Genomic DNA, 12,669 nt, shown 5'->3' with positions numbered 1-12,669 from the left:
AAGGAGGTAATTTGCAATAGTTCAAGCTGTTCTGAAAATACGAAAAAAACCCTTTTTCACCCTTCCAAATCCTCTTTGTTTTCTATTCTTTACAAGTTTTATAACTGTATAGTCATATTATCTGAGAAAACAGATGCAAAAAGTACTAACATTGAGTCATGCAGCCAGTTACCAGTCAGATACGGACTCTTAATCAGACAAATCCTTTGGTTTGACTTGCATTCAGGAATATGAGTAGGCTTTCTTGATTTTCCAGTTCAAGTAAATAAATGCCCAGCCAACAATCTCTGAGACCTGTCAACCATAACAAGACAAAAAGACTAAACACAATCCAAAGCCTTTGCGCTGCATAACAACAGAAAGACAAGACTCCCTGAAGTCTGTTAAAAGTTTTAGTACAGATAGGGATTTGATGCTAAAGCTATATAGATGCCTCAGCTGTGGGTCTTAAACTTAAAAAGCACAATTAAAGTCTACATATTAATAAAATAATCATCGAAGTTTGAGGGGCAATGATCCTCAAAGCCGAGAGTTGACCTGCATGAAGTTTGTATCGGGAACAAGAACATCTTCACAGTGTCTGACCTGAAGCCCGACACACAGCACTACTTTGATATGTTTGCGGCAAACACCAACATGAGCACCACGTATATTGGCACCTTTGCCAGAACAAAGGAGGAGGCTAAACAGAAAACAGTTGAACTGAAGCATAGCAAAGTTACAGATGTGTTCATCAAGAGAAAGGAAGCTAAATTTCTATGGTTTGCTCCTGTTTCATCTCACGAAAAAGTCACCTTCTCCGTTCATTCATGCCTTGATGCTGTTCAGATCCAAGTGAGAAGAGATGGAAAACTCTTGTCTGTAATGTGGAGGGTGTGCGGCAGTTCCAGCTTTGAGGAAAAGCAAAAGCTAAGTATCTCGTTAGGCTGAAAGGAAGCAAAAAAGGTGTTTCTATGCTGAAGATCCTGTCTACCACAAAGCCCAACAAGCAGTTGTTTCCTTCCCTTCCTAAAAATACACGAATCAAAGCCTTTGACAAACTCCACTCATGTTCTTCAGTCACGGTGGCATGGCTGGGGGCCCAGGATGGAAACAAATTCTGCATCTGCAAAAGGGAAGTGGGTGACAATCACAATGAAGAGCAGAAGAAAACAGAGCAGAACCAGTGCTTGGGTCCGGATACAAGGAAAAAATGGGAAAAGGTTCTCTGTAAATATTTCCACAGTCGGAACGCCCAGAAAGCAGTGACCACAGAGACAACCAAAGGCCTGCAGCCCAGCGAGTCCTACCTGCCGGACATTTGTGTGATAGGGCACAGCGGGCACTCTGTGAAATATCAGAGCAAACTGGCGAAAATGAGGAGGTTTTGTTAGTGCCCTTGTACACAGAAATATATGGAACTCTGATGTGAACATTATCCTTCCAGGTATACAGATTGACTACTTGCACAGCTGAGAAGTTGTGACCTGTATCTGTACTGTATAGAAACGGTAACGACTTGCATATTTATGTTTACATAAGTAATTGTTTGGAGGAACTGAGGCTGGTGCTCTCTGATAGCATCTGGCAATGGTGTTATCATGTGTTCAGTGACCCACATGTGATGCTCAGTAGAGATCCAAGGTAGCAGGAGACCCCAAAGGAACTTGCACTCCTTTGCGTCCATATTGCATGAACTGCTTCTAGATTATTTTATACTTAAAAGGCTGATATAAATAATTCGTCCACCTTGTTACTCATAAACCAAACACACAGACATACACCCTTTTTATTCACATAGATGGTAGGATTTCTGCAAACTGTTTTAAAGAGTCTTGGTTTAAATGTTTATGTTTCTATGATTGTAAACTATTAATAAATTTTAAAAGAAAGTTTTAAGTTATCAGAAAGTATTCCAGGTCTCAAAGCTGTCATGTCATTCAAGTAGTAGTAGCAGATTTTAGACAGGTAGCAAATAGTTATGAATTTGGTAAACTTTGCATACAAGTTAGGACTGAAAACTTGGAATCAAAGTTAAAATTCTTATTCTCGCTTTTCTGGTATTCATAATGGTGGACTTGAAGAAGTCTACGACCCTTCCAGTTCTCCAGATGCAAAGCAATCCTGATTGAGAGAATCCCCAAGCATGGGTTTTTATGCTACAGGAATAATCAAAGTTGTTTCTCGTTGGCAAAACTGTGTTGATTGTAACGGTTCCTATTTTGATTAATAAAGATGTGCTTGAGCCTAGTTCTAATGATTGAAAAAGCACAGTCCAACACCACAATGACTTTTGCACCAACCGAACAGCAGCTGGAAGCCAGGCAAGGTCTCCTCCAAAGAAGTCTGTCTGTTGAGGCACCGGAACCGCTCCCCTGCGGCCGGTGGCTTGAAAAGGGAGGGCCCAGAGCGGAGTTTCCCATGTGCTGCAAGGCAGGACTCCAGTTCTGGAGTGGTGATCATTTTGAGAATGGTAAGAGACTTGCGAGAGAAGAGATGGCAAGGTGCATCTGCACAATAGAAGAGGAGGAAGAACATGATCTGGCCCAAGGCCTTGAATTGCATGAGTGTTCCTGTTTTGGATGACATTTCTCCCCTGAATAAAGCCTGTTACTGACTGTTGTTGTCACTGTCACTTCCAGCATGATTCCTGTGGTGTGGTACAGATTCCTAGAAGTTATTTTTTGGGGCTTTATTTCTCTTCCCATGTGCTCAGTATTGATGGGAATGTGATGGTGTCTGGGGCTAAAGGGAGGAAGCTGGGGAAAGTGTGCAGAGAGTCCCACGTTGAAGTATAGTTTTCATCTTTTCACCAAAGGCTGAGAACAACCAACTCCTGCAGCATCTTCCAGAAAAGCCTGGGCTGCCCCTGCACTGCAGCCCTGCACCCCCGGTGACCCCGCCCCCCTGTGACTCCGCCCCCCCGGTGACTCCGCCCCCCTCGGTGACTCCGCGCCCCCGGTGACTCCGCGCCCCCGTGACTCCGCCCCCCCGTGACTCCGCCCCCCCGTGACTCCGCGCCCCCCCGTGACTCCGCCCCCCCTCGGTGACTCCGCCCCCCCTCGGTGACTCCGCGCCCCTTCGGTGACTCCGCGCCCCCGGTGACTCCGCGCCCCCGTGACTCCCCGCCCCCGTGACTCCGCCCCCCCGTGACTCCGCCCCCCTGTAGCTCTGCCCCATGGCCCCGCCCCTGCAATCTGGCCCCGCCCCTTGGCCCCGCCCCTTCCTCGCGGTTAGGCGCCGTGGCTCCGCCCGCGGGCTCCGTGGCTGCGTGGGTTCGGCGCTTTTGCCTTTCCGGGGCTCGGGACGCGCGTTAAGTCGCATTCGTTAAGTAATGGCTGCAATTGCATGTAGTCATTGCTGGCTCCTAAATAATGTTTCTTTTCGGCGACGTGACGGAACCGACCGCGACCCGCGGGGAGGACTCACCCCAGCAGGCGCGATACCTGATGCAGAAACACTGGGCAGCGCGTCTTTATTTCAAAGGAGGAACACACGCGCGCACACGGCACGAAGAATGTTTTATTGTCCCCGAGACAGCGGGCTGTCCCTAGCGCCCGCACAGCAGTGCCACCTGAGATCTGGGTTTCTGGGGGAACACGCACGTTGCAGTGCACCCTCACCAACCAAACCTGCCCCGAGAACAACACCCGCCAGCTCACAGGAGGGCGCAGTCCCGCACAAACCAGTTACACCCACCGGCTTCGCCCCCGCCCCGGGGGGCCCACTCCTTTACCTTCCCACCCCCGTGACCCTGAACTTTGGTTCCGCGCAACTTTAATTCCGACCACATCAAATACCTTCCCCTGCTGTTCCCTCTATTGCCTTCCCCCCCGCCGCCCCCGTGACCCTGAACTTTAGTTCCGCCCAACTTTGGGTCCCCCCGTGTCACATCGAATCCCTTCCCCGGTGTGCCCTCTATTACCTTCCCCCCATCCCCGTGACCCTGAACTTTGGTCCCGCCCTGTGTCACATCGAATCCCCCCCGTGTCCTCTGTTTTACTGTTCCCCCCTACCCCCGTGACCCCGAACTTTAGTTCTGCCCAATCTCGGTTCCGCCCCGTGTCACATCAAATTCCTCCCCCCCCGGTGTCCCCTTTATTACTTCCCCCTCCACCCCCCTGACCCAGAACTTTGGTTCCACCCTGTGTAACATCGAATTTCTTCCCCCAGTGTCCCTTTCTTTACCTTTCCCCCACCCCCGTGACCCTGAATTTTGGTTCCGTCACATTTTTGTTCCACCTGGTGTCACATCAAATCCATTCTCCTGTCCCTCCGCCAATGTCTTGGCTTTTACCTTTCCCCCCACAACTGTGACCTTGAACTTTGGTTCCCCCACACTGGTTCCCTTCTCACCCTCCAAAACGCCTGGGTCTCTCCTGGATGCCTGGGTACCCCCAGACACCCAGGTCCCTCCTGGACGCCTGGCTCCCTCCCGGACAGCTCATTTCCCCCCCATGGCTACCCAGAAGTTGCGGTCAATCAGCACTTTGATCTCAAAGTCCTCCTTGAACGGGTTGATGAGCTGCTCGGCCACCTGTGGCCAGGCCACCATGTACCCAGGGCCCCACCGTATACCCAGGCCAACCCTCATGTCTCTCCCCCTTCTTGAAGAACTGGAGGAGAGTGAAGATGGGGAGCCCCCCCTTAGCCCTGGGCCAGAAGAAGTAAGTGGCAATTGTCACCACCTGGATCTCATCAGATCACACAGGAGATGCCTCAGTGGCCTCAGCCACTGAAAAGAACATGCAGGTTGTGCAGCAGATGAGTAATTAGAAGACTTAAGAACAATGTATTAAAATAGTTTATTAACACCAAGACAAGACACACAAAAATAATCAGCTTTTACAGAAACAAAAGCATAATATAGTAATAAATCTTGCCCATTTTGCAAAAGTTATCACAAGTGAGGCTGCATGTGGTCTGGTTGTCTTTCACAGAATTACCTTAAACTCCCACTGAGTTCTCTGATGCTAATGTTTAACATCTTGCATACTCCTAAATGTTTCTATTATGAAACCTCTTTAGGCAGACAGATATTATCCAAGTACAGGCTCTTACTTTCTCAAACAACACAGCAGCACAAATTTTCTTCACCAACTTTCACAATTTTGCACAGCTGCTTCAGGTCCACCTATTAAAATGTACTTATGAAAAGAGAAAAAAATCTTTCTACCCAGTCTTCTCTTGTCCACGTTACAGTGACACCAAGAAGCCTCAAATCTTCCAAGTATGAAAATGTTCATTAATGTAGAAGACAAATGAGCATCTTGGGTGATGAATTACTACTTTTTCTTTTTTTTCTTTTCATCTGCTGCCATTTTTAACTTGACTTGTTCCACAGGAAGTGCTCCTAATTTCTTCTTCTTTGCATTCTTTACCTTTTCCTTGATGCCTTCAATATCAATTTTTTTCTCAGTGGAGGCTACATAGTAAAAAATACACAGGTAACAGACATGAATTTTACTTATTCTAAATTTTAACTACCAACAAGATGACTTCATATGTAAACAGAGTAAACCGCATTCTGTGGCATTAGTTAAGACTTGTTTTATGTTCACTAATTTTATAAACTATTCTAAAAATAATTTTTGTTGAAACTCGTATTATCCACAAAGCTCTTTCAGCAGAAGTCAAATGACAACATTCATATAAAAAACCCTGTAAAACTGCATTTGAACACAGATGCCGCACTCTGCATATACACAAACCATTATCATCCACTCCTCAGACCACAGATGTACTCCTCCAAAATTAATACATACACACTCTCTTAGACATAGACCCTATTGGTTTGGTTGATCTCACGTAAGAAGAGAAGAAATTAATTACTGAGTTTGTATAGCCAGAGCAGCTTTCATAGTATTTTGTCTTTCTGCAAGTAACTAAGGTGGTAAAATCCCAAATGTGCCTGTCCCATCCTTACACTCTCACCCTGGCCATCCATTAACAGCAGCTGCTGGAAAAAGGATGAGGAAGGGTGGGTTGGGAGACTGTGATACAGATATTTGACTCCTACATGAAGACCTTTATAAGAGACTTCTACAGGTAGTGCCAAAGTACTTAAGTTAAACACTTAATACTGAAAAACACGAATTACCTACTCTTATGTTCCTCTAGGTGATGGTATTTTGTCTTATGGGACAAGTCACAAGTTTGGATCTAACTCTCCTACCTCACACAGTTAATTCCTACAGCTGGGTACCAGCTGTTCTCTTTGGATCTCATTCCTTCTCTACATACAAACTATTGTTGTCATTTATTCTTGGAAGACTGAAGGATTTCAGGTGAAAACACACAGCAGCTAGAACAGTATTTGAGATACAGTACAGTAAATAGCAAGATTATTGAAAATTTACTGCCATCACAAAAAAGTACTATATCAACGAACATGTGATTTTGAGAAACATGTCCTCATAGGAGAGGTGTTCCAGCCTCCTGATCATCTCGGTGGCCTCCTCTGGCCCCTCTCCAACAGGTCCATGTCTTTCCTGTACTGAGGGCTCCAGAGCCCCACACAGGACTCCAGGTGGGGTCTCACCAGAGAGGCAGAAGGGGCACAATCACCTCCCTCGACCTGCTGGCCACGCTCCTTTTGATGCAGCCCAAGATACGATTGGCCTTCTGGGCTGCAAGCACCCACTGCTGGCTCGGGTCCAATCTTTCATTCACCAGTACCCCAAGTCCCTCTCCACAGGGCTGCTCTCAATCCCTCCATCCCCCAGCCTGTATTGATAATGAGGGTTGCCCCAACCCATGTGCAGGACCTTGCACTTGGCCTTGTTAAGCCTCATGAGGTTCACATGGGCCCACTTCTCAAGCTTGTCCAGGTCCCTCTGGACGGCATCTTGTTCCTCACGTGTGTCAACTGCACCACTCAGCTTGGTGTCATCTGCAAACTTGCTGAGGGTGCACGTGATCCCACTGTCTATGTCACTGATGAAGACATTAAACAGTACTGGTCCTAATACGGATCCCTGTGGGACACCAGTTGTCACTGGTGTCCATCCAGATACTGTGACATTGATCGCTACCCTCTGGGTGTGACCATCTGGCCAGTTTCTCATCCAATAAACAGTCCACCCATCAAAACCATACCTCTCTAATTTAGAGAGAAGGATGTTGTAAGAGGCAGTGTCAAAGACTTTACAGAAGTCCAGATAGATGACATGTGCTGTCCTTCCTTTGTCCACTGACGTAGTTACCTCATTGTAGAAGGCCATTAGGTTGGTCAGGCAGAACTTGGTGAAGCCATGCTGGCTGTCCTGAATCACCTCCCTGTCCTCCATGTGCCTCAGCACAGCTCCTAGGACAGGGGTGTCAAACACATTTTCACTGGCGGCCACATCAGCCTCGCAGCTGCTGTCAGAGTCAAATGTAATTTTAGGACTGTGTAAGTAGTTACATTTATACAGGCGTAAAATTACATTCTGCCCTTTGACAGCAACTGCGAGGCTGATGTGGCCCCCGGTGAAAACAAGTTTGACACCCCTGTTCTAGAAGGATCTGCTCCATAATCTTTCCAGGCACAGAGGTGAGGCTGACAGGTTGGTAGTTCCCGGGGTGCTCCTTTCTACCCTTTTGAAAAATAGGTGTGACGTTTCCCTTTTTCCAGTCCCCAGGGACTTCACCTGACTGCCGTGACCTCTCAAATATCATGGAGAGTGGCTTGGCAACTACAGCAGCCAATTCCCTCAGGACTCTGGGGTGCATCTCATCAGGTCCCATAGACTTATGCATGTTCAGGTTCCTCAGGTGGTCACAAACATGAACCGCACAGTGGGAGGGACGTTGCTCACCCAGTCCCTGTCTTGTGGTCCATCCACATCTTATACCAGTACTTGCTTGTGACCTAAGTTTTTAAGTATTAACTTTTGGGTTTCTTTTTCTTAACAGAAAAGCCGTTTGAATGCTAAAGTTATGGCAGCTTCACTAAAAGACTGAAACCCAAAAATTGCTGTAGTCAGAACAACCAATTGAGACGGCTGTCACCAGTATCTCCATCAGGAAAGTGTTCTACAGAGCACTGTCATTTTATTGGTACAGAGCTATGGGCTGCATGATCTTTCTACTGTCCCTGGCAACTCTGGGCATGGATTTAGCCACTAGGATTTTTTTGTATGACCTTATTTTCTACAGCTGTATCTCTGAAAAACCAGTCAGCCTAGGAATTAACAGCAGGTTTTAGAACAGGAAAAAAAAATGGTTACCTTTCTTTGTTTTCACAATTGGCTTTTCCTTTGGTGGGATAAAAGCTTTATTTCTTTCTTCTTGTCTTTTCTTGGTTGCATCTGCTTGCTTTGCCTAAAGTTATCAATAAAAATGTGAATTATCAGTAGAGCAGGCCAAAAGGGACAAAAAAAAAATCCAAGTCAGCAGCCAAATGCTTTTTAACTGAACAGTGGGTTAGAACAACTTTACCTTTATCTCTTCCATTCGCTTTCGTTTCTTCTGTCTTTCTTTCAAGAAGTATTCACCACTTGCCAATTCTTTATCAATCTGCGCAAGACAAATACCGGGAAGCTTTAGATTATTATGCTATTTAAGCCAGATGTATAGCATCAGGAAATCAAAACTTGACAGAAAAGGCCTCCCAATCTCTTGCTAGCAAGAATGAGATTTCAAGTCATGCTATATTCCTGCATAACCAAATAAAGTTTCAGCTGACCTGGCTTTCTGGCTGCGGAGGTGGGAACGGTGTGTACTCCTTCTTAGTATTTTTCTTCTTTGGCTCCTTCCGTTTTTTCAAGTTCTTCCGCTTGAATTTGGGCAAAAATCTTTCCCAACTTTGTGATCTCAGTTCAGGATCTTTTGCTAATTCCCTCTTGATCATCAAAGTCTTCAGTAGTTTCAGAGTGTCACAAATAAGTTATTAAAAAAACAGTATTACAGTTGTAGCCAAGAGCTCCAAACTACAAGATTTAGTAAACTTTCTCGCAGTGAATACGCCACATCTGAACCTTCCATCTCTCACTTCGAGTAGAGGGGTTTAGTTACAAACAGCAAACCAGACAGATAGACATGTCTCAAAAGGGGGACAGAAAGCACTGGACAAGGTGCCCCAGTTTAAATGAGCAAATATCAAGCAAAGAACTGAATGGAGGAAAGTTTTTACATTTTCCTTTGATGTTTTCTCAGATAATGTTAAGGATATTATGGCTCTATATCCTGGTAAAATAGAGAATATCAAAGTCAGATTTTTTTTTAAAAAAAAAGTACACTACACAAATTTTCAAAACGTAAATTATTAACATACAGCTCTCTGAGAAGAAACAGTATTTTCTTGTAAATAAAGATGCACAGTGGACCATGCTAACCTTAATATTATATATGGGATGTATATTCTTCATGGTGTCCAGAACAACTTTTCTAACCTGTATTTAATTAACAACAAAAAAAAAAGACAACAGAAAACTCAGCAAGTATTTCATATTCCAATCAATTCGAATACCAGGTATACTACCATGCTTCCTCCTCCCCCGTCCTCAAAGCAGGCAGATTTAAAACACTAATACACATGACTAACTAGAAGGCAGAGCACTTCACAAATATCAATAACTCTCAGGTTTCTAACATGCTCCAGCATGCCTCACAAACATTACTTCCATATTACCGTGGATTTGATGGTGTCACGAGAAACTCTTGCTTTTAACAAGCATTCTGCTCCTACATAGTTACTAAAACCATTATATGTTCCTTCAGGTTATAAATCATTAATTCCACAGTATTTCTACTCTTACACCTCTTAACTGAAATTACAAAAATTCTTGCTTAAAAAAAAAAAGTGTACTTCATAAATACTTTTTTACTTCCAAGACAGAAATATCTGAGAGTCTAAACAAAATTAACCAGCAAAGACTATGGACATTTGTGTAACTGTAGCTTACTAACACACAGCTGAAAAGCCAGTGAGATACTCTTGAGGTTGCCAGATCTTGCCTCTTGTCTGCCCTCGAGCTGGGCACAGACGAACGCCACCCAAACTGCTTATCTGCCTTCCCTTACCTCTTTTAGCCCACTAAAGGGTCCAAGAGCTGAAACAGTGTTGCCTTGCACCATAATATAACAGTTTGTTAGCAATTCCAGGGCCTACACCAAAAAAAAAAAAAAAAAGAAATAAGTGTAAACTGAAGACCTGGCACAAATTTAGGTCTAAGAATTTTCTGGTTACTGCACCTATCGGAAATACCTTCAGAGTAGATCCTTTTGGCCCAAGAAGTCGTCCTCTTCTTTTTATAAAAGTGTCTCTCTTCCTCACCAGAGAGCCTATTTTAATGATGTCACATGCAACATCATCCTGAAGGATACGAACTGCCTAAAGAGACAAGAAGCAAGCAATATAATCTGAATGCAAATGTACTATTCAGAAGGGTAAAGAGAATACTGCAGTTTATTATTCTCACTTCACTTTCAGATATATTTACTTAAAAATATACTTTATTTTACTTGACTAACTTGAAAATCCCACATTTTGAAAACGTACTGTAAGTATTCTGATAGAATTTGATACAAACTTCCAGGATTTAATACAGACCTGTTCAAATGGAACGCTTCTTGCCAGAAGTTTTATTAAATCTCTAGCCCTGATGATTGCATATGGATCAAAAGTCTTCTTAGTGGTAGTGACAGTCATGCTTCCTTCAATTAGATCCAGTGTTGCATTCACATACTGCAATATTTGAAAAGAAATAGTAAAGCAATCTCTAGATAAGAGCCTCAGAATTCATCTTTGGCAGTAAGAAGTTAAGAAACAGAACACTACACACTGAATATAGATCCATTTTCCAAAATTTGTAAAGTAACTTTCAGCTTCATGAAACTCACACAGAGACACAAACAAAAAAGACTGAATATATGTGTCACAGGGCCCGAAAGACCACCTCCCTCATCTCCTTGAATTCTGGCACAACAAAGTTGTCAGTGTCTGGATGACGAGACGCTGCTGCTGCAAAGAGCTTTGCTGACAATATTGGTGAAGAACTGCAAGTCTGGCTACACAGACTCCCACTGACTTCAACGCTGATAAATAAAGACACTACCAATTCTAAACACAAGCACAGCAGAAATATACACAAATACAGCATCAGAAAAGAAACATGCACTACTTTTATAAGCTTAAGTAACACCTGTATCTCCTAAAAGATAAAACATAATATCACAATCAGGAAGTATGCATACATGTTCATCCAAGGCTTTCTGGACAAGGGGCCAGCACTCTTTCAAGTACGCTTCTCTATACTTGGGGAATAACGTTGCAAAACTGCTTTCTTCCAGCAGCCCTTTGGGATTATCTTCTCTTGTAAAGGCTGGCTCTTTCCATCCATCTGGCACAGTGAGAAGTTCAGATTCATCAACTGTTATAAGTATTAAAAAAAAAGAAAAAGAAAAAAATAAGCTGTTTTTTCCTGCGCTTTCATCAGTGACTGTTACTTCTCTCCATTTCACAACAAAAGATACAATAACTGAAAGCAGGGACACAAAGTTTTGTTTAATACTCCGTTGAACCTGTTTAGTATCTCTTCTGACATTAGAGAAGTTAATTCTTTAAGCTATTAAAAAAAAAAATATTCCACGACTAGAACACGCGTCCTGAATAGGCTATAACACAAGAACAAGACACCCCAGGCTGAGGGGAGCACCCAGTGCACTGCCAGGCCGGACACGGCGCACCCAACACCCGTCCCTCCCCTACCCCGGCCCTGCAGGCCGGGACACAACCTGCCCTCCCCACGCTGCCTCTCCGCTTACACCAAACCGCGGCCAAGCTCCTCGGCCGCCGCTGGTTTCAGGCAGCCGGAGGGAACCCATGGGCCGGGCCGGGACGGAGCAGCAGGCCCGCGGCCACAGGGGAGGGGAAAACCCTCAGCTCGAGGGCTTCTCGGCTGCCACCCCTGCACGGACCCTGACCCTCGCCCCCCACCTGTCGCTGCTTTCTTTTTGTTCTTGTGTTTTTGTTTCTCTTTCTGCTTCGCCCCGGCCGCGGCCGCCTCGGGAGTGTCCGCCATGACCGCCCGCGCGCCGCCACCGCTCACCCGGCGCCGGAAGCGGGTGGTGCTGGGAGGACGCGGTGCACGCCGGGAGCGGTAGTCCCGGTGGGCGGGGCTGAGGGGAGCGGCGCAGCGGCTGCCGGGGCTTTGAGAGCGGGTTTTCCCTTCGCGTTCCGAGCAAGGGACGTTTTCCCGGGGGAGCTGTCCTGCACTGGGAGTACAAAGGTGGTGTTGTGCGCTAAGGCTTCAGTAAAGCCTTTGGCACTGTTTCCCACGGCGTTCTTCTGGAGAAGCTGGCTGCTGATGGCCTGGTTGGGCATACTTTTGCTGGGTAAAGACCTGGCTGGAGGGCCGGGCCCGAGAGCTGTGGTGAATGGAGTCAAGTACAGTTGGTGGCTGGTCATGAGTGGTGTTCCCCAGGGCTCAGTATTGGGGCCAGTTCTGTTTAATATCTTTACCAATGATCTGGATGAGGGGGTTGAGTGCACCCTCAGTAAATTTGCAGATAACACAAAACTGGGTGGGAGTGTTGATCTGCCGGAGGGTAGGATGGCCGTAGAGAGGGATCTGGACCGGCTGGATCAACGGGCTGATGCCAGTTGTATGAGGTTCAACAAGGCCAAGTGCCAGGTCCTGCACTTGGGTCATAACAACCCCAGGCAGAGCTACAGGGTCAGGGAAGAGTGGCTGGAAAGCTGCCTGG

The 12,669-nt window shown here is 45.6% G+C and overlaps 1 protein-coding gene and 1 pseudogene across 1 annotated transcript; one reads left to right on the top strand and one right to left on the bottom strand.

Annotated features, from left to right (window-relative positions):
* Positions 1-492: 492 nt before the first annotated feature.
* LOC135986194 (protein NDNF-like) lies at positions 493-1,373 on the top strand (annotated as a pseudogene).
* Positions 1,374-4,765: 3,392 nt separating this feature from the next.
* On the bottom strand, positions 4,766-12,014 carry KRR1 (KRR1 small subunit processome component homolog). The gene is made up of 10 exons (XM_065646041.1): positions 11,900-12,014; positions 11,158-11,333; positions 10,514-10,648; positions 10,169-10,294; positions 9,985-10,068; positions 9,297-9,353; positions 8,648-8,818; positions 8,401-8,478; positions 8,190-8,283; positions 4,766-5,404 (listed from the first exon to the last, which is right to left on the bottom strand). Exons 1-10 carry the CDS (start codon positions 11,982-11,984, stop codon positions 5,265-5,267), a joined length of 1,146 nt encoding a protein of 381 aa, XP_065502113.1. The 5' UTR covers positions 11,985-12,014; the 3' UTR covers positions 4,766-5,264.
* Between the last annotated feature and the right edge of the window lie 655 nt (positions 12,015-12,669).

Source organism: Caloenas nicobarica, chromosome 1 (genome assembly GCF_036013445.1).
Source record: "Caloenas nicobarica isolate bCalNic1 chromosome 1, bCalNic1.hap1, whole genome shotgun sequence".
NCBI lineage: Eukaryota > Metazoa > Chordata > Aves > Columbiformes > Columbidae > Caloenas > Caloenas nicobarica.
The sequence above is the reverse complement of the archived record's forward strand: the minus strand, read 5'-3'. Positions and strand labels throughout refer to the sequence as shown.

What these genes read in the sequence shown, in the direction of transcription:
- KRR1 (XM_065646041.1), bottom strand. Translation starts at nt 11,984, where the DNA reads ATGGCGGACACTCCCGAGGCGGCCGCGGCCGGGGCGAAGCAGAAAGAG. An exon ending in AGAAAGCCTTGGATGAACAT is followed by an intron (nt 10,649 to 11,157) that starts GTATGCATACTT and finishes CAAATATTGCAG; the next exon opens with TATGTGAATGCAACACTGGA. An exon ending in GAAGCGTTCCATTTGAACAG is followed by an intron (nt 10,295 to 10,513) that starts GTCTGTATTAAA and finishes TTGTCTCTTTAG; the next exon opens with GCAGTTCGTATCCTTCAGGA.